This window comes from Hoplias malabaricus, chromosome 4 (genome assembly GCF_029633855.1).
Source record: "Hoplias malabaricus isolate fHopMal1 chromosome 4, fHopMal1.hap1, whole genome shotgun sequence".
In the NCBI taxonomy this organism is placed as follows: Eukaryota; Metazoa; Chordata; class Actinopteri; order Characiformes; family Erythrinidae; genus Hoplias; species Hoplias malabaricus.
The window spans coordinates 61,270,087-61,298,050 of NC_089803.1; the positions used below are offsets into that span (position 1 = coordinate 61,270,087).

General features: G+C 37.3%; 1 protein-coding gene across 2 annotated transcripts in view; it reads right to left on the reverse strand.

Moving 5' to 3' along the window:
• Window positions 1–23,404, reverse strand: part of sfmbt2 (Scm like with four mbt domains 2) — a 34,594-nt gene extending 11,190 nt beyond the window's left edge. The window contains exons 1-9 of one of the 2 annotated variants that reach the window (XM_066668353.1): window positions 23,363–23,404; window positions 15,883–16,034; window positions 13,669–13,766; window positions 12,847–13,087; window positions 11,012–11,032; window positions 3,784–3,872; window positions 3,074–3,317; window positions 1,166–1,263; window positions 119–220 (exon numbers count right to left, since the gene is read on the reverse strand). In XM_066668353.1, coding sequence (XP_066524450.1) covers window positions 119–220; window positions 1,166–1,263; window positions 3,074–3,317; window positions 3,784–3,872; window positions 11,012–11,032; window positions 12,847–13,087; window positions 13,669–13,766; window positions 15,883–15,949 — 960 coding nt within the window. In that variant the 5' untranslated portion in view covers window positions 15,950–16,034; window positions 23,363–23,404. The remainder of the gene's footprint in view (window positions 1–118; window positions 221–1,165; window positions 1,264–3,073; window positions 3,318–3,783; window positions 3,873–11,011; window positions 11,033–12,846; window positions 13,088–13,668; window positions 13,767–15,882; window positions 16,035–23,362) is intronic. The other variant, XM_066668354.1, reaches the window with a different exon arrangement.
• Window positions 23,405–27,964: the final 4,560 nt, after the last annotated feature.

The window sequence follows — 27,964 nt, forward strand, 5'->3', positions numbered from 1 at the left end:
TGCAGTATAACAGACAGATTAGTTTAAACGTTGAGGTGAATACATCTCTAAATGTTTACCAGCAAATGGAACTAGAGAGAGAGAGAGAGAGAGAGAGAGAGAGACAAAGCAATCTTACATTAGTGACAGACACAGGACTGATATGGAAAGGTTCTCCTGGTGTGACCATCTCTAGCTTCATCCCTACTTTGAATGAGTGCTTACGTAAATCAGCATGGTCCTGTAAAACACACACACACATTCACAGTTAAGTGTAGCCAATATGATGACATGTTATTGTCAGAAATTATGACAGAGTTTACTTTATAATGATGGGTGTCATTAGTACTTATAGAACACAACAACATATAAGGCAAAAGTTTTAAACCAGGTAGAGAGAGCTTGGAAACAACAACAACATTAACCAGAGGAAAATCTGCATCAAGTGCACAATCCCATGGTCCTTATTGGATAGTCTGTCCCTTAAGTAACAGTTTGTCAATGCCCCCATATTTCTACAAGTATTTGTATAATACACGACTCATACAAGTCCAGGTTCCTTTTTTTTAAACCCAAAAATCAATGTGATGTTCCAAAAACAGATTTAAATTAACAGGTATCAGCTCATAACATCTGGCTCCTCAATCCCTATGCTAGTACATGCAACCACATATGCACATATATTCACAAGGAGGAAGGGGATTTTCAACATGGAGAGACTTCTCCATAAATAGATGGCAGACTGTGCACTGACTCAACTCCTACATTACAAATCTCTGGTTACAGGGAGTTTAGTAGATTTAGCCAAATGTAATAGTTTCTTTATTAATTTATGATAAAAACAATTATTACAAGATGAAGCCCTTACTGAAAATAATTTCCTACAGCTTTATTTGAATTTACACGATTCATTAGCAATATAGCAATTCCATATTCTAAAAGAAAAAAAACCCCATGAAAATCTATGACATTTTAAATTCAACATCTACTTAACAATTTACAATGACAATAATTTCCAGCCACATTTCAGTCTATTTTCTAATAATACATGTCATGTGTTTGAAGCATGTTTCTGCAAACCTCAGAAAAGCAAAGAATGATCATATACACTGTGAAAGTATATTTTTTAAATATCATGAAACATTGGACAATACTGCCATTTTGTCCACCTTTAGTTCACAGATACCTTGAAGACTTCCAAGGGCAAGGAGCTGTTTCTGGCTTCAGAAGTTGCTTTGTTCAAAGCCTCTGTCCACTCCTCACTGCTCCGCACATGCTTCAGCTCTGCAAAGAGAAAGAGAACAGTGAGGCAAGTTAATGCTTCCATTTATTTATCCATCCACCACTCTTTCTGTCCTCCCATCCATCTGGATGACACCTCATCAATCCATCTGTCACCACGTGTATCAAAACAATGCTGACCGTTTCTGTACACTCCTCAAAAATCACACACACACACACACAAACTCTCTCTCTTTCTCTCTTTCCATCTCTAAAACACCCACACCCACACACGCACATAAACACATAAACACATGCAGCTTTCCAAAACAAAGCAGCTTGGGCTACAGTCCAGTTGTTTGACTGGATAATTTAGTCATACTTCCAGAGAAGTGATACAAATCTGCTGTTCAGAAAAAAAGCCAAAAATTAGGTCTGAGTCACACATACACAAACACACTAACATTTGATGCTTCTGGTGAGTGTTTCACAAGTTACAGTTCCAGTGAGCACATTTTCACTAGAGTAAGAGGCCACAGGTTCTGCTATAATGCTAAAACCACCCTGAGATCAGAAAAAAATATATAATTAATGTGCTGTACTGCAGTTAAATCAAACCTACATCTAACACAACAGGCCTGTTAGTCAGTTTCCACAGAACTCTCTAAAGCATAACTGTGGTCCAGCAGTGCGCAATTAAAGCCCACTTCCATTACTGCAATTTACAGTAAATAGTGAATTTGCAATAAATAAACATGTGATTGGCATTATTCAGAAAAGACAAGTGTATAAAGCTCACATCTGCTCACCCAAAATTTCTTCTGAAATGAAAGGTACTGAGTAGAATGTTCCCCTTTGCAGCAGTAACAGTTTCTATTCTGCTGTGAAAGCTTTACACTAATATAAATTAGGATTCATAAATTTAATTTTGACTATTTAATAAATGTAGACTAATTTAATCATATTTAACATTGCTGTGTCAATGTGATGGTATTCAGCTGTGACAGATGTTGAGTGACATTTCGGGGATATCTTTCCTTAAACAAGTTGGCTTCTAGTGATTGTTCGTAACATTAGAGTCGTAGCTCAAGTGCTACACTAAAGACATTAATGTTGGACACAGAAACTCTTGCAGTTTTATTATTTCTGCACTGCACTCACTCATTTGGGAAAAATGTGGTGGAATTGTGTTATTTTCAATAGGTTTATAAAACATTCCTCTTGAACTAAGATAGCAACTAATTAACAATAACCTTTATCTAAGTTAAAAGCAAAATAAGCAGCATATAAGGACAATATCTTCCACACACACCTGACTGATCATATTTATCAATAACACTACTATGTTTCTTGTTATAAAGTGTGATTTTTTATATGTTTATACAAAATGTGATATTATAATTTAATTATTAACTTAAGTTTTTTAATAATATTAATAATTTAAAATGTGATTAATATCAATAAAATATAACATGTATACTACTTAATTATATTAATTATGTATAATATTTATTAAAATAATAATCATTCAGTAATTTATTATCTGTAGCCACTTTTCCAATACAGGGTCGCGGTGGGTCCGGAGCCTACCTGTAATCACTGGGCGCAAGGCGGGAACAAACCCTTCACAGGGCGACATACACTCACACATTCACTCACACACTCACACCTATGGACACTTCTTTGAGTTGTAAATCCTCCTGTCAACATGTGATTTTGGACCATGGGAGGAAACCGGAGCATCCAGAGGAAACCCACATGGACACAGGGAGAACACAACAAACTCCTCGCATACAGTCACATGGAGCTGGACTTGAACCCACTAAAATAATATTTATCTTGAATAAATATAAATGACACTCCTGACACTCACCTGAGGGTGGCTCCATTGGGAGGCCGTTTTCTTTGGCCCAGCCTAGAGGGCGGAGCCTGTTGTGCAGGTAGAAGATCCAGATGAAGTGGACTGGGTCATCCAGGCCCACATAGCTGAGACATAATCGTCCACCAACATTTCTCTGGACCGTCACTGCCCAGTACACACATGGCTCACTAGCATCACGGATCTCTAAAACACTCCCAGATACAATCAGATCCACTGTGTTCTTCCCCCTCAAGGGCTAAAATAACAGGTAAATAAAGAGGTAGAACAAATATGAGTAAATTATCAGAATCATACATACATAATTCTGCACTACGTACATAGTTCTCCATGAAATTCACATTAACATTCTCCAACCAGCATTTATACCTTTTCAGTACCTTTTAGACTGCTTGAGATGGCTGACCTGTACTGAACTGATACAGAACTAAATGCAAAATTTGAATGGACTTCTACAGAGCCAAAGGAAAAATGAGTTTAGTCACTGTTTGGACCCTTTAGAAGGACGCAGTGATCCATTTTCTCCATAACAGCCAGGAACTGTATATATTTTTCCACATATTCACAATGTTTACATGAATCTCCATTACCTAAGTACTAATGTACTACTCTAGAGGGCTTTGCCATTCATTGCACAAACTATATCAATAATCACAGTTCATTCCGGCAATGTAGCGCAAAAAACATAGTGGAAAAACACTCACTCCTTCGAGTAAATTAGCAGGAGCTGTCCGTGATCCTGTCAGCTCTTTGACCAGAAACTCGGTCCAATCACTGTATTTCTCTTTTATAGCTGTGAAAGAAAGAAATAATTAGAGATTCATACAAGACAGTCAGCAACATGGCGTTGCATACAAATGTGTAGATGCCCTTGGTCAAATGATGTGTTGGTATTCTAAGAGAAAATAAGGGAAAAAATAAACTGATTCCTTTACTGTCTTATAATGAATTTTCAATGAGAAAAACTAAATGTCATTTGACTAGAAATTTTCACTGATGTTTGTGCATTTTCACTTAACATTCAAGGCTGAGGTGCCCTTGACCATGGCACCTAACACCCAACTGCTCCACAGGCATTTGCTCACTAGCTCTGGTGTGTGTGTGTGTGTGTGTGTGTGTGTGTGTGTGTGTTTGTGCGTGCATGTTCATTAAATGTAGAGTTTTTATACTGCTGTGCAATAAAAAAAGAAGAACAAAAAAAAATTAAACACATGTATGCATGCAGTGGGTGCTATTTTGCAAGCTGGCACAAACACACACGTACACGCGCGCACACACACACACACACACACAAAACTCTGCTCTTATTTACATATGGACACTGTTTTGTTTGTAAATACATTTCCTTTTGCATGTGTTTTTCTCAGCCCTCAGAGCACCATCCACTTAAACATTCATGCTCCAAACGCTGTGCAAATCAGCTCCAGCTCAAAGACTCTTTACACTCAGCTCTCAAGTGCATTGGAATGATGAACTGCCTCTATAAGACCAGAGTGGAATAACCAGCTGGCAGACTGGTATTTCAACAAAGCACTATAAACTGACTGGCTTTCAAACTCAAACACACTCCCAATGTTTCTCAAGAACAACTGTGCTGACCTGCTCCTTACATCTTATATAGTAAAATTGGAGGAATCTAATTAAAATCATGTTACACTTACAGCATCTTCCACATATTTTTACTCAAAGTTACAATTACAAAATATTTATCTAACTGTGACAACACATATATTTTCTAAAACAACAAAACATATCAGAAGAATTTAGAAAGTTTAACCAGCTGCTGAATCTTATTCAGTTCAACAGTACTGAAATCAAGATGGAGTGGGAAGGGAGGGGGTTTGATTTCCTACGCTCCTCCAAAATTGCATAGTGCTGAGCCCGGAGTAGTAATGACTGCGGCCCTATTCTCTCTTCTGCAGGTCATAAAGCATCACTGTGGTTCTGAAGCTGTAATTTCAAGGTGAAAAATATTACCTAGTGTTCCTTCAAATAGCATGTAACTGGACTAAAGTGAACTACACAGAATTTAAGTAAACTGAACTAAATTTGTCCTAATTCAACTATTATCACTGTCCAATGAAAAACATGTATCTCCCAAAATAATAACTTTACAGGAGAAGGAAAAAACCTTCTTAACTTTCAATGGAAGGTACATTATTGTCACTAAAGGTACAAACAGTGTAAATGTCCCTTCTATTACATTCATTTCTCCAGAAGGACAGGGGAATATTTTTAAGTTATCGTTATAGAAATGTGTAAAATAAAAGAGGAACATAATATAAATCCTGGAGATGAAATGGGGCATGAAATCAACACAAATTGTCTAATTATATCCCATAACAAAAGGTACAGAAATGAATCCTTAAGGGTACCAAAACAGATACAGCAAAATATATACTGTATACTCTGACATTGTAATTTGGAGCATTTCTATGGGTTCAATCACCATGAAATTTTTACACGATGTGAAACACAGTTGCTGTGTTCAAATGATATAATGAACTAAATACCCAGAAAAATGGAGATACGTGTTTTTAATTGGAAAGCAATGCTATATTAAATTATATTGATTTGAACTGTTTTGGACTGAATGGTTGCAGCAGTTTGGAGCTCTAAAAGAAGCTGAACGAAGCTAAACCAGATTGGACTGCATTCAATTATCTTGAATTAAAGTGAACTAATTGCAGTAGTGTGAGGCTCTTTGAAGAATGCTAGTGAATATGTTGTGAAGCGAAACAAACACGCTGTTAGTGACATCATCATGACAACAGCGGAATCACATGACACTATGAGGGTGTGATCTCTGCCCTGAGAGAGAGCATTCATCACAACAAAGGCACAAGACACGGAAAACAGAGAGAGAGAGAGAGAGAGAGAGAGAGAGAGAGAGAGAGAGAGAGAGAGAGAAAAATCTATATACACTACCAATCATAAATCATGAAATGACATTTCCAATAATATCAATTCTATTCTGCTGCATACATGTATATAATAACTCTAATGTTATGCTAATAAGGATAATTATAAGTTTTCTATTAGGAAAAAACTGGCATGTCCAGAATTAGAAAAGCTGATTTTCTGCATTAAACAACAAAGCAGATAACGTCACAATAAATAAACATATATTACAGTATCAAATAATGTAGAAATGCATTGCTCAATCTTTACTCTTTACATAGTGGAATGCATTTAGAACAAAATAACATAAAAATGATCGATGTAAATCAAAACTATTATCCCATGGAGGTCTGGATTTGGAATCATACTCAAAATAAAAGTGGAAAATCAAATTACAAGCTGATCCAACTTCAGTGGAAATTCCTCAAGACACGTTAAAATGAGACTCAGTAGTGTGTGTGGCCTCCACGTGCCGTATGACCTCCCTACAACGCCTGCGCATGCTCCTGATGAGGTGGCGGATGTTCTCCTGAGGGATGGCCTGGACAGTCTGTGGTGCAATGTGGCATTGGTGGATGGAACACTGGTGTGTTCGATTGGATTCATGTCTGGGGAAGGGTCAGGCCAGTCCATAGCATCAATGCTTTCATCATGCAGGAACTGCTGACACACTTCAGCCACATGAGGCCTGGCACTGTCATGCATCAGAAGGAACCCAGGGCCCAATGCACCAGCATATGGTCTCACAATGGGTCTGAGGATCTCATCCCAGTACCTAATGGCAGTCAGAGTACCTCTGGCTAGCACATGGAGGGCTGTGTGGCCCTCCAAAGAAATGCCTCCACACACCATTACTAACCCACTGCCAAACCGATCATGCTGGAGGATGTTGCAGGCAGCAAAACATTCTCCACGGCGTCTCCAGACTCTGTCACATCTGTCACATGTGCTCAGCGTGAACCTGCTCTCATCCCTGAAGAGCACAGGGCGCCAGTGGCGAATCTGCCAATCTTGGTGTTCTCTAGCAAATGCCAATCGCCCTGCACAGTGTTGGGCTGTAAGCACAAGCCCCACTTGTGGACATTGAGCCCTCATACCACCCTCATGGAGTCTGTTTCTGACAGTTTGCGCATAAACATGGGTATTAGTGTCCAGTTGAAGGTCATTTTGCAGGGCTCTGGCACTGCTCCTCCAGTTTCTCCTTGGAAAAAGGAGGAGGTAGCAGTCTTGCTGCTGGGTTGTTGCCCTCCTACGGCCCCCTCCATGTCTCTTGGTGTACAGGCCTGTCTCCTGGTATCTCCTCCATGCTCTGGACACTGTGCTGGCAGACACAGCAAACCTTCATTCTACAGCTCGTATTGATCCTGCATGAGCTGCACTACCTGAGCAACGTCTGTGGGTTGCAGACACCGCCTCATGCTACCTCTAGGGGTGAGAGCACTGACAAAATTCAAAAGTGACCAAAACATCAGCCAGAAAGGATGAGAACAGAGAAGTGGACTGTGGTCACCACCTGCAGAAACATTCCTTTATAGGGGTTGTTGTGCTAATTGCCTCTCATTTCTACCTGTTGTCTGTTCCATTTGCACAACAGCAGGTGAAATTGATTCACAATCAATGTTGCTTCCTAACTGGACAGGTTGATTTCACAGAAGTGTGACTGACTTGGAGTTACATTGTGTTGTTTGAGTGTTCCCTTTATTTTTTTTGATCAGTATGAACATAATTTATTCTTTGAAAACAGAAAACACAGACAACTAATAAAATGACAAACACAAAAGGAACTATTTTTCTCTGTACTCTCTCTCTCTCTCTCTCTCTCTTTCTCTCGTCTGTTTCTCTTCTGAATCTCTGATTGATGTCTTATAGTCAAAAATAGCTCCACTATTTTTACATCAAAATATCAGTGATGCAATCTAGTTTTAAACCTCCATTCACAAAATCTCTCTCTCTCTCTCTCTCTCTCTCTCTCTCTCTCATTCCAGCAATGTTCCACAGTTCCACCCCCTCTATCAATTAGAAAGGATAATGTATAGTGGCCATAGGCTCATGAGCAGTTCCTGAGTGTCACATTTCATTTTCTGCTTTTTTCATCAAGGAAAGCTGTGGAAGAGTTAACAATTGTGACTGACCGCTCAGTCATTATCTTCTGCCTGCTATCATTATAACTGCCTTTACTGCCTTCATCCATGTTCTGCTATGCTTAACCGGGTTTACATGATGCCATTATGACATTTGTATATATTTATTTTCCTGAATTACGCACTGTAGCGTCCTTGTTCCAAACCATGAAAAATGAATAATTCAGAGCTAGAAATGCCCTCCCCCTCCTCCTCATCCTCTGCCACTGCTTAGCTTTGGAGACTAACACAAATATTTATTATGCAAAACCACATTTGCATATACTCCAACAATTCTTTTCTAAACAGCAGGGTCAGATTTATAGCAATTTTTCACCCACATAATCAAAGCTCAGAGATATAGAGAGAGAGGAGAGAGAGAGAGAGAGAGAGAGAGAGAGAGAGAGAGAGAGAGAGAGAGAGAGAGAGAGAGAGAGAAAAGAGAGAGAGGGAATGGAAGAATGGAAGAAAATTACTGTCACTATCCAGAAGTAAATTATAGAATGAATTGTTTCAAGAAAAGAACTGAAAACATGCAGCATTCACTGGGGATTAAATTTTACATTGATTAAATTCACAAACACAAAATTAAAGACAAAGATTAAATTGTATAATTATTCAATCACATTTAACAGTATTGTGTGCCGCCTTGACCGTTGTATGTGAAAATTGGACTGGACACCAAAGAAATTCAAAGTGATTATTTGCTGTATTTAACTCTCCAAGGTTTGTTGCATTTTTAAATAATATTTTTAATAATGTGCACAGTTTATACAGCTGTAATCCATCATACACTTCGGTTTTGTATTATACTGGGTACATAAACTAGATATCATTTTATTGTAGGAGTAAAAGTAGAGGAGCCAAATTTTCATTGTGGTCCCACACCTTTAATATTTTGGAATGCCTTCACGAGCAAATGTTTCTTCCTGTCCCAGAATGCTGCTGAGTCTCACAGTGTGTAATCTCCCGGCACGAGTGTGTGTGTGTGTGTGTGTGTGTGTATGTGTGAGTGTGTGTTCGCGCGCGTGCGCGTACTAATCACTTAAGTACCGCGGCAGCGGGAGAGCGCGGCCGTCTCCATGGCAACAACCTACAAGCAACTAGCACTAGTCCAGCTTAAAGTAAAGCAGGATCAATTCATCACATTAGCTCACGGTAACAAAACACATATAAAAGATATTTAGCAGCTTAAACTGACACACATTAAGTGTGTGTGTTTACCGGCAGTGTATAATTCACACCTTGATCCCAACTCATGTTTTAGAAACTAATTTTTCCCACTTCCTCCACTTTACTCGTTTAATTGGACTGTTTTATTTAAAAATATTGCAAATTATTACTATAAAAATTTTTAGATAATTTGTCTTGGCTGCATATTTCTGTCAGCACACACAATATAATCTAAAATAATTTACACTATATAAATACAAATGGCATATTCATAAAATAACAGCATAATTTAATGAAGTATTGATGCTAACTGCACATAATGGAAAAGGACACCTGCAAACTCACACACAAAGAAAAATCCCAATGAAATGTTTACACTAAAAACTGTCACGGATTAATGTTGAGATAAATAGATTTACCCTTATCTAGTATATATTGTACCATGTTTGTAAAAATGTAATTACGGTTGATTAGAATATCGATAGCTTTGAACAATCGTGCCTTTAAAACAACAACTAAACAATTTGCATTGTGTATTTGCTTAATTATTTGTATACATTAATTTACTTTAGTTTTACATAAGCATAACCCAAGCCTTCCAACAAAGCCTCATCATTGCTGAAACTTTCTTTCTATTATGAAAAGTGAGAGCTTACTAAAACTACGCCTCCAGAACTGCACAAATGAATGTACACTTTTCTCCACGGCACTGAGAGATGGCAGAAGTTCCAGGAAAAAAAATCTGCATCATACTAATAGCACCTAGTGGAAAATTAAAGTATCTATTTCAAATGCCTATTCAATTAATCAATTGTTGCCTAATTATTGTCCTTCACAGGGCAACAAACACTCACAACTTTGGACACTTTTGAGTCGCCAATCCACCAATGTGTGTTTTTGGACCGTGGGAGGAAACCGGAGCACCCAGAGGAAACCCACACAGACACGGGGAGAACACACCAAACTCACAGGCAGTTACCTGCAGTGGGACTCCAACCCACAACCTCCAGGTTCCTGGAGCTGTGTGACTGCGACACTACCTGCTGCGCCACTGTGCCACCCTATGCCTTTATTTAAGGAGATAGCTTGCAACCACTTGAACCATTCTAAAAGAAAGACAAATGTGTGTGTGTGTGTGTGTGTGTGTGTGTGTGTATGTGTGTGTGTGTGTATGTGTTTTTTGAAACCTGCTAAACAGAGAAGTGGTTTGCCTCTGACCTATGAACTACTTTAAGAAGATTTCACCTACCACCAGCCCTCATGCAAATTCTCACATGCACCCATGTACACACACACACACACTCACACACATACACACACACACTCACACCCACATTTACACTCTCTCACTCACTCACTCTCTCTCTCTTTCTCTCTCTATCTTGCACACGATGTGCATTTAAAAACCAAGCATGCAAAGTGATGCAGACAAGCAGAACTACTGCAGCAAAGACAGACAAAAAGAAAAAGATAAAAAAAGGAAATAGAAGTGTGTAAATGGAGAGAGAGAGTGAAAAAATGAAAAAGAATTGAAGGAAATAAGAGCAAAAGAAAATGCTAAAACAAAAAACAAAGGGGAGATTGAGTAAAAGAAAGGGAAAATGGGAAAAGTAAAAGAGAGAGAGTGAAAGAGCTGATGAGGGAGAAGGAAATGGGAGAGAGAGTATGAGGAGAGAATGAAATGAGACAGAAAGAGAGAGAGAGAGAGAGAGAGAGGGAGAGCGAGAGCTCAGCTTACCTTCTCTGAGGTAAACGTTATCTGAGAAACAAACAGACAGGAACACAGGTGACCAACAGAACACACACACACACACACACATTCACACAGTCACACACACACACACACGCACAGTCACACACACACACACACACACACACACACACACACACACACACACACACACACACACACTCATAACACTATCCTAATCAGCTCTGCAGGTAAATGGATGTAATTATTAATTGACAGTGACATTTGGGCTCCACTTCACATCCCATGCCGTAAAATAATATCCCATGCAGTAAAATAATAGCCTGCTTATACCATTAAACATAACCCATAAAGGAATATTTATTAAACTATGGCTTCATTAATAAACGGATTGCTATTAACTGAAAGACATTTGTAAAAGGAAGGTGTAGTAAGTAATTTTAATTAAATTAACAATAACCAGAAAATGAACACAGTCATATATTATTATTATTACCATGCACTGTATGTCTGAATTATGCAAATACAACCAAAAATCAATGAAACTGGCTACTTTAACGTTCACCATGCTCAGTGCCAAGTGTGCTATAAAAAGCCCTGCAGCCAATGGGTTTTGGAGCAGTGAAAGTGTGTTCTCTGGAGTGATAGAGCACCTATCAGTATCCTTTGGTTGAGTGAGGCCTTTGGGAACAAACATCAGTAAGTGATTTCATAAATAATTGTATAAATGTGAATATAAATGTAGTTTGTTATAGTAACTATGCAATTACTAAGTATGTGTGTAAAGGACAGTAAAAAGAAAGTGCCTAGGAATAAAACAGTACACAGTACCAGTGAGCCAAACGCTGCAATTCTATAGGGTTACAAGCACTGCGCCATTAATCACCCTTAAATCTCTTGTAGGTTATTAAACTTTTAGAAAAGTGTGATTAGTTCTTTTCGTGGAGCAGAGCTGAAGAGAAATGTGTGACTCAGCTCATAATTATGACTCACAAATGAAATCTAGCTTTCTCCCTGCTGGGAGCTAATAAAGCTACTACACATTTATTAGATTATTTTTCACTCTTCTTTTTAGCACAGACTCGGTTTCCTTTACTGCTCTGTTTAAAAGGCAGCAGGTTTGGTTTGGAGCTGAAAAAATCTTGGCTATTATATAATAATATATTAAATACTAATATATAATAATGCCACACTAAAGAGTTCCCAGTAGAATTTAAGTTTTATTTCATATGTTTAAAAATGTTGTACCACAATTGTGCAAATCTCTCAGAATTAATTCTCTTAAAAACCCTCAGCTGTCACTTACAGTTGAGATGCATACAAGCATAAACATCCATATGCAGTAATGAGCAACAGAGAGAGAGAGTGAGAGAGAGAGAGAGAGAGAGAAGAGAGAAGAGAGAGAGAGAGAGAGAAAGAGAGAGAGAGAAGAAAGAGAGAGAGAGAGAAGAAAGAGAGAGAGTGAGGAGAGAGAGAAGAGAGAAAGAGAGAGAGAGAGAAGAGAGAAAGAGAGAGAGAGAGAGAGAAAGAGAGAGAGAAGAAAGAGAGACAGAGAGAGAAGAAAGAGAGAAAGAGAGAGAGAGAGGAGAAAAAGAGAGAGAGAAGAGAGAGAGCAAAAGAGAGAGAGAGAGCGAGATAGAGAGAGAGAGAGAGAGAGAGAGAGAGAGAGAGAGAGAGAGGGAGCTCATACCTCTGTTTACCTCTGTTTAAATATCTCTTGTAACTTGTATATATTTCATAGCATTCTGGACAACAAATTATGACTAATATTATACATGCAGATTTGTGGGTGTGCACCTATGATTGTGTGTGTGTGTGTTTGTGTGTCTCTGTGTGTGTGTGGGTGTAGTTATGTGCCTTACCTTCAGGTGGCTGCAAAAGTTTGTTGTTTTGTGTGCACCAGCCCACAGGATGAAGCTCTGCAGTCATGACATCACACCAGAAGTCAGCTTTTCGGTCTTCTCCATAGCCACAGTAGCGCAACAACAGCAACTGACCACACGTGGTTATGATGCTTGCCACCCAGTAAGTGTCTGGACAGGTTTTATTGGCCACCTCCAACTTCATTCCTGGCTGAAAACTGCTCTGAAGGCTAAGCTCCACCTGTGAAGACAACTCCGATCAGTCTCATACATTCTCAGAAACAAGGGTGCTAAACAGTCACTAAGGTGTTTTCTTCATACTACTAAGGCAGCCTCCTTGAACCATATACAACTGCAATAATTTTTTTACCTCAATAGATTTTGTACAATCAGGTTTTTATTTTATTTTTTTGTTTAAAAGTTTATGTTACGAAAAAAAACGATAATACTGATTTACCCCTGGATAAAGTGCAATAACTTTAAACTTTAAATATTTTCAAAACCAAAAGGCAACAAGTGATTTTTATGAATGTGATTATTTATTATTGTAGCACACAGTCACACAGCTTCAGGGTCCAGAGGCTGTGGGTGCAAACCAGTGCAGACAGTAAACCACACGGGTGGGTATCCTCCGGGATAGTTTCTTCCCACAGTCCAAAAACACATGGTGGTAGTTGAATTGTATATTTAAAATAAACTCAAATGACATAATTAAACTTAGGTTTGATTAGTTGGTAAAAAAAAAACTCAGACCCTTCCTGTGCTCACTTTATATCTTAGCAGCAATACGTCTGTTTGTGTATGTGTGTTGTTTTCACTTACATGTTTAAACGAAGTGTGGGGGGCTGCTGTGGCCCCTGACTCCTCCAAATACTCATCCCAATTAAAAAAGTCCAATTCTGCTTCTCCATATTCCATATCTGAGAAAGAGAGAATGACACAGGGAGATCTAAAATTAGTTAAATATCATCACTAATTGAGCACAACCTTGTATACTGTATGACCAAAGGTCAGTAGGCATCTGTTCATCCAACACTTCTATTGCAATAAATGGTATAAACAGGTATTTTGCTACAGAAATCTTTTACTGTTCTGGAAAACTTTCATACTAGATGTTTACCATCCCTTATCATTTTGACACATTTGATGTGTCTATGGCCATATGCTTCAGCATATGTGTGTGTCTATCTATCCACATGCTTTTAAGATATGACATTTAACAGTTCTGTGTAAATGTAACAGGAGTTTTATAAAATTAACTGATAATAAAAACCCCATGTAAGACTATCCAATGATGCAGAGAGTAATTTGTGTAATTTTCAGTTAAATATATTTTCTGATGTTTTGCCTACTAAATATAACCATACACCAATCATCCATTTCATCATTTCCACCTTCTTGTTTCTACATTCGATGTCCACTCACTGCATATGTGCACTTTGTAGTTCTAGAATTACAGATTAGTTTTATTATCTATTTCTCCCAAACATGAGCAGGTATTATTTTGGTAGTGGATATTTGTCATTGGTGAACCATTCTCAGTCCATCAGTTATCCTGAAACGTTTTAAACTCCAGCTGCTGTGTCAGATCCAATCCTGATACATCAACACATCATATCATATCTTCTTTGTGGTGATCCTGACCATTGAAGAACAGAGTGAAAGGGGTCAAGCAAAGATTGCCGAGCAACATATATATTATAGTTTGTAATAGTAGCACTACAAAGAACTACATGCTATGGTTAGTGAAGCTGAGAGAACAGAGAGTGAGTTTGTAATAATGTGTTGCTAAATCTTCTTATCTTTCTCTCTCTGCTTCAGGAATAAACTCATTACACCATCATCATAGTAATGACATCATCATCATCATCAACATCATACTGATTCACAACAAGCCTAAACACTCATACAAACCAAAACTCAAATCGTTATGCCTCATACTTAAACTGAGCACAAACACACCGCCGCTAAACAAAACAACGATGACATGGTGATGACATCAAAGTCAATATTATTGTAAATACAGCAATGATTGAGGTGGCATGCACACACATACTGATGCACACACACACACACACACATACTGATGCACACACACACACACAAGCACACACACAGACACACACACACATATACACACACACACATATATAGGTATATAGGTATATATATAGGTATATATATATATGACTCATTCCTTTGTAATGTCCTCTGATGCCATTTGAGTCATGCTGCATTATAAGAGAGGCTGACTCATAACAAATGTGATACTTCCAGCAACTGGAATCATAAACCAATAGATGTCGTGTCATTTTACTCAGAAAATTGAGAAATGACATAAAACAATGTGCCCATTTCGTTGCACACTGTTTGCTGTAATAGGCTATGGAGAGTAAGCGAAAAGCCCTTGTATAAAATATCCCACATATTTCCCTTCAGATGTTACCTTTAAGGGGATTTCAACTGAATTTCCCAAATGTCTGTTTACTTAAGTCCTGATGATGTAATCAAAATGATTCACAATGAATGTGCAATGTTCTGTTCATGCTTTGAAAAAGTATTCGGTCATTTTTTCTAAAGACAGCATACGTTCAACTCTCCACATAAAACCTCAGAAGACATGTTAAGGTTTACTTGGATTGTGAAATGTAAATACAATTGCCCTATCTGTGTTGTGCTTATGGCATTGACTTGATCCTATTGCCACCACCAGAAGTCCAAGCTGCTCTTTTTTTTAATGAGCAAACTTTACATTGTAAAAATGAACAAAGGTCTACATTCTTATCAAACCACCAAAAAAAACTTTATTTTCAACTCAAAGATTGTCAGATGAAAGCTCTTGAATTAAATAATTGTCTTTGTAACAACAGTAACAACATTTTATTGGAAGATTTGGGATCATGTCCTATTTATTTATTAAACACAAATGTTTGCTTTCAAATGAACTTTTTTTTGAAGGTTTTGACATGTGAGTAAAGATATGTGCCTCAAATTATACAGGGATGGTTTTAGCGTGTACAGGTGAGATGGTCTCACCTGAGTGGCCTGGTTCTGCTTTGCCATTGGTTGGACTCTGGATCTTTCCACCTAGTGATGTCATCATCTGTGTCTTTTGAAGTCAGTTGCCGTAGTAACCTGTGATCTTGACAACAGTTTCCAGCTGCGTCTGCTCACAGCGAGTTTGGGGCCTGTAGTTTGAGAAAATGAAGGTCAAACATCAAATTATGAAAGATTATGTAAACATGTAATCACGTATCGACATGTTCAATAACATGTAATAACACTTTTGTAAATCTTTTTTCCACATGAACCCAAAATTTTACCAGTGATCATGTTTTTTCATGTGATCACACATTGTTTCACAAGTGAGCAGATATCTTCAAATGTAATCACATTATTCTCTAGTACTCACAATATTTTTAGATGCAAATCCCCAAAACAACAGCCTTGTGATTGTCATAAACAGAGGAAGGTCATGGCGCTAAGCAGTGGTAATGCATTCCACAGATAGAGTTTGATCTTTTAACAATGCGCATCATTTCCTGTAATTCATCAGAAACCACACAGAGGATTCATCAGCACCTGGAGTTTGCTGCCACTCAGAAGACTCCACAGAAACTTCATACACTCATTCAGTGAAGCCTTTATTAATCAAAAAACTCCTGCATATACCTAGAAATGCTGATTATAATCCAGCTGCCATATTACGTGATTCTCTGCATTAATTGTAGCCTTTCACAGATTTCTAATTATTGAGGTATATATGTAAATATGACATAAAAGTTTACAACCTTGAAAATAAAGATTAATAAGTGGTTCTTGTCACTGGACAGCTGGTTAAGCAGAAACTGGATAAGTGGTAACAGACAATGAATGAATGAATGTATGAATATCCTATGAGAAAAGTTTTGCTCGAGTAGTGCCAGTCTTAAATCTGGATGAATGGGAGGGTTGCAACAGGAGGGGCATGTGGTACACAAAACTATGCCAAGTTGAACATGGGGGTCAACTGGATCAGTTCTGGCTAACTTTGGAGGGAGCACCCAAAAAACTATGAAGAAGTCAGTGCAATATTACATTTCAAAAAGTTACATTATTAGGAAACTATAACAATAAATTTTATGTGTTTTTTTAACGACATTTACCAGTTTGGGTGCGTTTCTGCACACCTCAGAGCATAACAGCTGAAACGGTCTAAAACTAAATTCAGTGTTCAAATATATAAACCATCGTAGGCTTGAAGTTCCATATATGGGCCTGACACTAGCTACAGAATAAATCTGTAGATATTTATAACAGCAATGATCTTGTTTGGCTTTTATTAACGTGTAGCTTTGGCTTTGCCCAGAATCCATGATGCATGAAATCAATTGGCACAAATCTTACAATTGGTAATAAATGGAGAGAGCACCGTGCAGCCTTTATTATACTGTGAATAGGTTTTATGTGTGAGTGTGAGAAAAAAGAGCATTTTGTGTGTGTGTGTGTGTGTGCGCGCGCACCGCATGTGGGTTTTACATGCACGACTGGCCACCAGTTCCACAGAAAAACAACTCCTCCAGGAGCTGTATGCCACTCTTCATTAGAAACAGACTCAGCACTATTTGGAAGCAGCATTGCCTCATGGGACATTCATGGCAGAAGATCAAGTCAATAAAGTGTGTTAGACTTATCATCATTTCCAAAACAATCTGGGACAGAGAAAAGTGCTTGTTACACAATAAGCATAACTGTGTATAACAATGTTCTGGCCTCTTCACAAAAACTTGCAAATAAATAAAGATTGTTTTTTCCGTTGTAAGTCTTAGTGCCAAATTTCAGTAAAATAGACATGTCCCTACAAATGTGTTCTGTATACAAGCAAAAAAATATATATATGAATTCAATATTACTAATTTTTGTCATAAAGAATCAATTTTAAATACTGAACAAGTAATCTCTTCCGCTGAGTTTCCTTTTCAGGAAAGGTTTCTAACTAAATGCTGGGACTTTACTATGATGATTTGATGGCAGCCATGAGAGCATTACCGAGGTCAGGTTCTTATGTTGGTTGAATACCTTTGATCATATTCACAGTACCAACTCAACCCAAAACTATAGGAAGTGCCATCACTCCAGAACACGTTTCTACGGCTCTACAGCCCATTGCTGGATGACTTTATATCTTTGTGACCCATATTCCCACTGTGTATGGATAATTAAAGCTCATGTGCAGTTTCTCCTGAGCATCCTATAGTAGGGAGATTACACAAACTGTGGGGATAAGTAAACGTCTTTGTTGACAGTGGGTATGTGTTCATTCATTAGAATGGGTGCCTGGATACATTTGGAGATACTGTTTATTTCTAATCTCATTTATCTTATATCTATCAACATCAATCAAGTTGCTTATCAACAGATGATATTATAGTACATCATTTCACTGTAAAAAATGTATAACCCCGAAAAACATGTGCGAAGGGTTTCTGAAATAATATAGCCCATGAACATTTCTCCTATGGAGTTACCATTTTGTAACAATGTAGTTGTGTTCTTATTAAAGTTAGGACACTGTAGTTTAACTGTAGCAAGGCACAGATTGGAGAGAGATTATGATGAATCATCTAAACTAATATGAGATGTGGACAGTTTCTGAAGGCTTTGTGAGTTCGATTAGCCCTGATTGCGCCAGATGCTCCAAGTACAGCTTAATCCAGCATTCAGTTAGGTTTTCAGAGGGAATTACAGGATTATTGGAATACAATTTAGTGCTGCTTTTCTTTGCACTATAATGTCTGGCTTTTCCGGTCTTAGCCACATTTAATAATGTACACATTTAATAAATAACACAGCAAACAAGCATGAGTGAAATATCTGTGAACAGATCAAATGTATTTTATTTCAACACCTAGCGAGCTGCCAAGCACCGCACCCTTCTGCCTATAAATGCAACTATGTAACAAACATTAAACTAGGGCTAAACATTCATTCTTTCATTCATTGTTTGTAAACGCTTATACAGTTCAGGGTCACAGTGGATCTGGAATCACTATGCGCAAGGTGGGATGCCAGGCCTTCACAGGACAATACACACTCACACATTCACTCACACACACTTATGGACACATTTGAGTAGCCAATCCACCAACCAACATGTGTTTTTGGACTATGGGCGGAACCCAGAGCACTAGGAGGAAACCCATGGGGGCACAGGGAGAACACACCAAACCCCTCACAGACACAAACACACTACCTCCAGGACCCTGGAACTGTGTGACAGAGACCCTACCAGTTGCACCACTGTGCCGACCAAGTGCTAAACAAATTTCAGCAATTTTTCTGCATTGTATTGCAACTTTGAATAAGTTCCTATGTTTCTGGGGTTTTGGTCAGCTTCTGATTGACCTAACCAATCTAGGTATGATTTTTATGTTCTACCAAATTGCAATTTCAGCACAAAAAAGGAAATTTTGTCCAGTCATAAATGAACCTTATAAACAGCCTACATAGTCACAATAGTCAGGAAGTGATTAAATCAGCAATCAATCCTGACTAGTGCTTAATCTATGTAAGTAATCAAATTCAAAAAGGCCCTTCAGAGCCTACCTCAAAATAACAAGTTACCTATTTAGTCAAATAGCTGTGTATGTCTCTTTGTGTATGTGTGTTTGTGGGTGTGGTATGTGGGGAATATTTGGTGTAAATTCTTCACAGACGTAATGAAATCGGTCTCTTTCCTGGAAAGACAAGCTTATGCAGTCATCTTTATTAACAGACAAATGGTATTCCAATGGTATTTTAGAATTCTGATTATGAAAGATATGTAGGTTTATCATTATATATTTTTGTAGAAAAAAGGGCATGCTGTATATTTCTGCTAATTATATCTTACTCGTAGTGAATGGGACAAGCAGATTCTAAACTCTTCACTCAGATTGTGTATTTTTCAGTGGGAATACAAAAAGTTTTATTATGATATAAATCTCATGAAATGTTTCTGTGCATTCTGTCTTGCCTTGATACGTTTGGCTGGTGGATCATTCTCAGCGCTTTTGTAACACCTACATCATAGTGGTGGTGGTGTTAGTGTGTGTTGCGCTGGTATAAGTGGAACAATCACAGCAGTTTTGTTGGAATCTAAACCCCTCAGTGTCACTGCTGGACTGAATCCATAAATATCCACACAACTGGGTCCAGTGGGCACTGTCCTGTGACCACTGTTGAAGAACTAGAGGATGACTTTGAGAGGGAACTAACATAGTCTCTCATAGTGCACCCAGTGAGATCCACTCGTATCAGTGCGACAAACAAAGTGATCCATCACCTAAATCCTATCTGCTTTGTGGTGGTCCTGTGTGGCTCCTGACCAATGAAGTAGATGCTGAAAGGGGGCTAACAATGCATGTAACATTTTGGGTCATCTTTTCCATTAAGACCCCGTAATCCAGGAGTGTCCACTACTAGTCTCTAAGATCCATTATCTTTAAACACACTGACCATCAGAATGCCTTCATTACAATGATCAGATTAATTTTATTATGGTTAGGGTAATGCAAGGGAAAACCAGTACTAGTCACTTAAACTTTAGAAAACAGATGTACTAATGTGCTCTTCTCATCAAGAAGATTTTCCCAAATACTGATCTCAGGCTAGAGAACCAGTGATATCCATCTGCTAAGTAAGATTGATACACAAAACATTCTGCAAAATTGCTAAATTCAGGGAAGTATTTACCTTGAAAAAAACTATGGTCTAGTATTAGCCTCTGCATTATTCACAGCCTTCTATCACTTCTCACTTAACAACCTTAAATCCAAGCTCCAGTACTGTGCAAAAAGTTTACTCCTCATTTATTAGGTTAAAGTGATAACTAAATAAAATAATTATTAAATACTAATTAATAAATCTGAAAGAATGTGGAACTATCACCAAGCTCCTACTGAGAAAACATTAGCAAATTAAACAAAGAAGCTGCTGATGCTCTCAGAGCAATGAATTAAACATAACCAACTTCTAAAACTAAAATCAGAAGATGTGAATAAATGGAGTAAACTTGAGGATTTCATTGAAAAACTGAAAGTATGTGTAATGAATAATAACATTAATACACTATTAACACAACATGGAACTTCCCAAAGCTCTGTCAGGTCACTCAAACAGATATCGGCATCTGATCTGTTAGACCCCAAGGACATGCTATCTGATTACTACACCTTATTAAATTACACACACACACACACACAATTGAGAGAGAGAGAGAGAGAGACAGAGAGAGAGAGAGAAGAAGTGATACAGTATGAAACAGAAACAGAAAGGTAAAACAGAGTGAAAAAGTAAAAAAGAAAGATAAAAACAGTGGAAAATTAAAAAAATAGAGAGAAAAAGAGTGTGAAAGAGAGAAACTGAAAGAGAGAAATATTACAAGAAAGGGAGAATCAGTGAGGAGTGAGGAATGAAAGAAAACAATGTATGAGATGAAACAAGGAAAGAAAGAAATGGAGGGAGAAAAATTAACAAAGAGAGAGAGAGAGAGAGAGAGAGAGAGAGAGAGAGAGATAGCAGAAGTTATTGCTTAAAAGTTGAATAATTTTCCATGTAATTGTAAAACCAAATTATTCACTGAAGCTGCTAATGTGACGTTTCCTGGACAATTGAATGCATCTGAACAAATTTTCATTAATGCGGATTTAATTTTTTTTTCAGACATAATTTGAAAAACCCAGCAGTCCTTCAGTCTGTGTGAAAATTTCATGATGTCTGTGCTAACAGAAACTGTTCAATACTAAAGCAGAGAGATGAAAGGCATTAACAAGCAACTTTAATCTGTTCATCTATTTTTACTTCTCTTTCTTTAGTTTAATCCATCCCTATCAGCGCTGCACAGGAAAAAAGCTAATTCAATAATCAGATTTAAGAGCCACCTACAGAAACCTACATTTAGACAGATTCCAACAAATAACTACATTAGTCCATTCTACAAACTGTCCACAGGAGCATATAAATTATCTTCTCTGATGCATTTTGCAATTTGCACTCATTTTAATTGTTAATTTATTACAAAACTGAGGAATGAAAGATATCAGTCTCTAAGCACTGTCTGTAATGTGAAGTCTGTAAAATACTTAATTCAGAAGTATGTGAAACAGTTTAAAAGCATAAGTCAATAACTCTCCATTCAGTAAATACATAAGAAAATAAAATTAATGAAATAAAGCACAGGTGTGTCAGTAGATACGTAAGAAATGTAATTAGGTAATAAGCCAGATTATAAATACATTAAATATTGGAGTTATTAAAATGAGTAAGAAATCAATAAATAAAGTTATAAGTGAGTAAATAAACAATATATAAAATGTGAAAGAAAATAATTAAAATATTTAGCAATTACATCAGTACAGAAGTTAAATAAATATTCCAGTGAATCAGATCATAGGTGTGACTTTAGTTTCTGTTTGGTGATTTAATTAACACAGGTCACAATGAAATAGAAAGTGTGTGAGGGTGGGTGGGTGTGTGTGTGTGTGCGTGAGAGAGAGAGAGAGAGAGGAGGGAGAAATATATAATTACACCAATAAACTGTAAACACCAGTTAAAAAGTCAAAAGTGAAATATAAACAATTCAGAATGAGTCAATAATCAACTAAACAAGAAAGTATAGGTACATAATTCAGTAAAGAAGATTGCAATTAATTAACAAATTAAGTAAATTAAAACACATCTGAGAAAAGTCAGTAAATTAGGCTGTACGAAAATAACTGATTAATCCAGTAAATGAATAATTAATTCATTAAAGCAGTACATAAGAGTGACTTCAGTTTGGTGATTCTATGATGAGAGTACAAAACGAAACAGGAAACACACTGTATTTGTGTGTGTGTGTGTGTGTGTGTGTGTGTGTGTGTGTGTGTGTGCTCATCAGGAGTAAAAGCCACACACACAAACACACACACACAGGTTGAATATGTTGTTATTATTAGTAGTTTTTCACACTTTTTGCTGCAGTGTGAAAATTAAACGAGATGTGGGTGGAGCAGAAGGGGAAAAAACAACAAATAATCACAGAACTAAAATATCACGCAGTGAGGATCAGTGGTGTTTCCCACCTCACACAAGTCTTACAATTCCTCAAACATTAAAATAGAATCGAGTCGCAGTTCTGATGTTCATGAAGTTAATTTCCTCTTGATTCCAAAATAAATACACTGCTGTTTACAACCTACATTGCTGTATACTGTTAGCTTAACTCTAAATTATTTTTGTGCATGTACATACAGCATGTGTAAGCCTATATAGTATGTATTTATGATTATATATATATATATATATATATATATATATATATATATATATATATATATATATATATATATATATATATATATATATCCAATGTATATTTGTATGTAGTTCGTGTGTATGTAGTGCGTGTTTAGTGTTTGTGTACAGTGTGTTTATTGTGGTGTGTGTGTGTGTATAAATAGTTCGTGTACGTGTGCGCGTGTATAGTGAGTGTATGCCAGCGCGCGCGCGTGTGTACCTGCCCGTTTCTCGCGAAGCTCCTCCGTCCAATATGGCATCCCGCGCGTGCGCGTGTGTCGTGCTGCTGCGCTTTAAGAGCACTGAGAGAAGAAAAAAATAAAAAAGATAGAGAGTTCAGCCAATTAGAGAGAGAGAAAATAGAAGCCTCCTCCTTCTGCTGTCTCTCTCTCTCTCTCTCTCTCTTTTGCGGGAAACTGGTCTTTTCCTGCTGTCAACGACAATCCGTAGCTTTTTGTGCCTTACAATTAAATACTGCCCACAAATTGGGAAATTATAAATAAAAGCAATATATAGCCTTTATAATAATAATAATAATAATAATAATAATAATAATAATAATAATAAAACAATAATAATAATTATTGTTGTTGTTGTTGTTATATTGTTATTATTATTTTCTTTCTTTCTGTCTATCTATCTCATTTTTCCTAGCACTTTTTGTAAACAACACCCTATACATTTTATGGGACGTTTTCTGTTTTTTGTTTATACTAAAAAAAAAAAATAAAAAGAAGAGAGAGAGAGAGAGAGAGAGAGAGAGAGAGAGTCAAAGTCCGAGCTTTTTTCCACTGATGAAGGAGAATTGTTTAGTCAACAAAAGGACTCTTTCCTGTTGCCTTGTTCTCATGAAAGGAAAAAATAAAAAACTTTTCAGAAAGAAAGCTCAGTCAAATAAACCAATCAGATCAACATCAGATCAAAAGACTATTTACCCAGTGGTAGAATTCACACGTTTAATAAACAACAAAACGTCAAACAAATGTTTCTGAAATGTCCCAAGTGTTTCCTTTTTCTCTGCTGAGTTGTTGGCTGTTTCCCTCTAGTGGTCACATTTATACACTGCATTTGAGAGTTAATTACGTAGGAAGATAAAAACAAATGGATATCATTAAACCAACCATCTTGATTTTACAATTATCAGCTCCACTGACCATGGAGGTGAAGTTCTACAATCATAGACTGTATTTCATCTCTGCTCTGACAGACTGCATATCATCAATTGCTTTGTATAGTTTGTTAGCTGCTTTTCACCCTGTTCTACATTCGTCAGTTTTTTTAAATCTGTGCTTGCTTTATTAGCCTCACCTACAATTCAGGTCCACGTTGTAGATGATGTAAAGTCAGTACAGTACACTAGCTCATTTGTTGTTGTTTGTTGTTGGCCATCCTGGTCACTCATTGTCACTAGATACCGCTAGCTGGATATTTTGGTTTGGTGGAAAATTCTCAATCCAGCAGTGACACTGAGGTTTTTTAAAACTCCAGCAGCACTGCTGTGCCTTAGAGCCACCACTTAGAGTCTTAGAGCCACCACTTTTAATTATATAATTGTCCACCTGTTGTGGACACAGCTATTCAATTGAGCACTCGTTGCTTATAGCTCAGTAAAAAAGCTGGCCATGGCATGGGATGTTTTAGAGAAGCTCCATTTGAGCCTAAATTAACCAGACCCAAATTTAAGCATTGGCTGGAGGTGAATAAAGCACAAGCTCTGGAGTGATGTATGGAAAGTATGAGAGGGAAGATTTGGAGTGCTGTTTGTGATTTAGAAAATAACGCCACTCTTGTGGTAAAAAAAACCAAACAAACAAAACAAAACACTGAATGCCATCAAATCCAAAGAGCAATGTCCTAACATCTAGTGAAAAGCCTTCCTAGAAAAGCAGAAGTTTTTGTTGCAGCAAATGGGAAGAAGCCATTTTTAGTTAAATTAAATTGTGAAATAATCTGTGCTTTATGGTCAATGAGGGTACAAAAAATTGGACGTCTGCATTTAACCCATCCAAGGCAGTGAACACAGTGGACTTTTCCTGTCAATGTGGTGGTCTAGTCAGCCACTAATTAACTACTAGTATAAATAGAATGAGCTAAAATCATGATATTTATACAAAGTGTTCATGGCATATAAACATAGTATATATACTATCTGTGTTTTAGAAGTTAAGATCTAAATGACCATTCACACTCACCTCTAACTTAGAGCCACCTGATGAGTTCACAGTCACACTCGCACTCACACTCACACTCACGCACACACTCACGCACTCACACACACACACACACCTCTCATCTGATAATATGTGTGGTGATGATGTTCCAGTAACAGATGGCTGTTGTCTTGTGTTTAATCTCTGAGGCAAGGATGTGGTCAGGAGGTGGATTACTGCAGTCCTGTTCGCCCTGTTAATGCTGACCTGGTTATTCTCCCCTGGAGAGACACAAGGAATCATATCACAAAATACTATGGAAGACAAAAAAGATGCATACATTTTTTATTATTTTTGGCATTACCTTGTTCATTAATAATAATAATTTAATTGTTTATAATTTAGTTATTAATTCAGACAAAACGTATAAAAAGTCGTGGTTGTGAGGGGAGGTATTCAGGAAAAAAGTATTTTGGTTTGAGTGGGGCGTTAAAGTTAGAAAGAGAAGGTAAAAAGTTTCAGACCTGCCTTAAAGACCTGCCACCCACAGTGTATGGGCTGAACCTAGGGACAACTTGACGACCTGAATCAGAGAACCTTAATTAGCAAGTTGGGACATATGAATGGAGGAGTACTGACAGATAAGGTGTGAGGCCTTACAGGGCTTTGAAGGTTAACAGCAGAATTTTATGATGGACACATTTTACCACCGGCAGCTTGTGTAGCTTTTGAATGATGGGGTTTGTGTGTTTAGATTTCTCAGTGGGCTCCAAGACACTGACCGCAGAATTTTGAAGGATTTTGAACGTAGACCATAAAACAGGGAACTGCAATAGCGTCATATGTGATAAAGGCCTCAAACAGCATCTCAATGTCTTTAGAATTCAGCATAGGATGGAGTCAAACAATATTGCACAGATATATAAGGATTTAATGGTTTAAAGGTGAGTTGTGATGGAAGGTCTGACAGGAATGTCACTGAGAGCAGTTAAGGAATTAAAGTATGCAGAGATGACTGACTAGATAGGTGCCAACAATCAAGTTCATATCATTTAATTTTAGAAAGTTAATGCTTAACCAATATTTTAATTCCTGAATTCATCAGAATGAATGAAGGAAACATGGGTTTATGCTGAGGTTTATTTGAATGCTGTCTGCATAGCAATGGACTGAATATTCTAATTTCCAATGATTTTTGCTAGTATAGATTTTTTAAATTTCATTAAATTATAGCTTTTCTTTGTCTTGAGGTATTGTTGAGGAAAATAAAATAGAAGTCTATTACAAAAAAAATACAACAACTTTATTTTGTTCTTAAAAACTTTATTGCATTTTGTTGATTTGTAAACTCTTGTCATAGTCTTTAACTTAATAGTCACAATTAACTCTAACACTGAAATAGATCATTTTGATTTAAATTACCACATTGAAATAATTATTTCATCAAAATTATTTCAACTAGTATAGATTTAAGCAGTTTGTCAGACATTTATTGATTAGGTGGTTGTAATTACAGAAATGTAAATAGGCTTTAAACTAACCCTGTGCCCAAAATGGTTCCCTATTCACTATTCCCTATATTATTCACTCTATAGTTCACAATTATAGGGAACTGAGTTCAGGGGGGTAGTGAATGATTTCTGACACTACCTCTTGTGGGTTTTAACCAAACCACACAGTGGATTATGGGTAATATGATATCTGTTAGTGACATGGGTTGTGCACTACTGTTTGCAGTGCATGCGGGCAGCACGGTGGTGCAGCTTCAGGTACCTGGAGGTTGTGGGTTCAAGTCCCACTCCGGGTGACTGTCTGTGAGGAGTTTGGTGTGTTCTCCCTGTGTCCGCGTGGGTTTCCTCTGGGTGCTCCAGTTTCCTCCCATTAGAAGGTGGATTGGTGACTCAAAAGAGTCCTTAGGTGTGAGTGAATGTTTCGCCCTGTGAAGGACTGGCGCCCCCTCCAGGTTGTGTTCCTGCCTTGTGCCCAATGATTCTGCTGCGGACCCACCGCGACCTGAACTGGACAAGCGTTTACAGTTAATGAATGAATGAATGAATATTTTAGTACCCTATTACAAAATGGCAGAACCCAAAAATACTGCACTATATAGTGACTAGGGCACAGTTTCGGACACAGCGTAAGACTCAAGACATTTTTTTATTTGTACTTGAGTGGCATCACCAGGGACATATGAATAATTCTGGATGTTTTCCATGGGGTGTTTTCTTTGAGCTTTTAAAATGTACACAGGACTCCTGCTGTATAATTTCAGAGAGAGAGAGAGAGAGAAAGAAAAGAAAAAAAAGAAACACACCCACACACACACACACACACACCAAAAAAATTAAATAAATAAAAAAATAAGGCTGGGTGGGGGTTTGTGGTGAATGATTTTAGTCACATGAATTTTCCAGTCATGTGACTGGTCTTTGACTGTTAAACACTAGATGATTGCTTTTACAGTATTCTTTTAAAAAATATTGAAATCTCTATCTGAAAATTATGTTATGCACATTTAAAATGACCTTTTTTTTACAGTCATCTATCATTATATCAGCTCTACAGACTGTAAATAATTAATCACTCTGGAAATGCTGACATTTTGTTGATTGTCTTAGTGGAAATAACTGAATACACCTTAAATGGTTCAGAAGGATTTGTAAATATTTTGA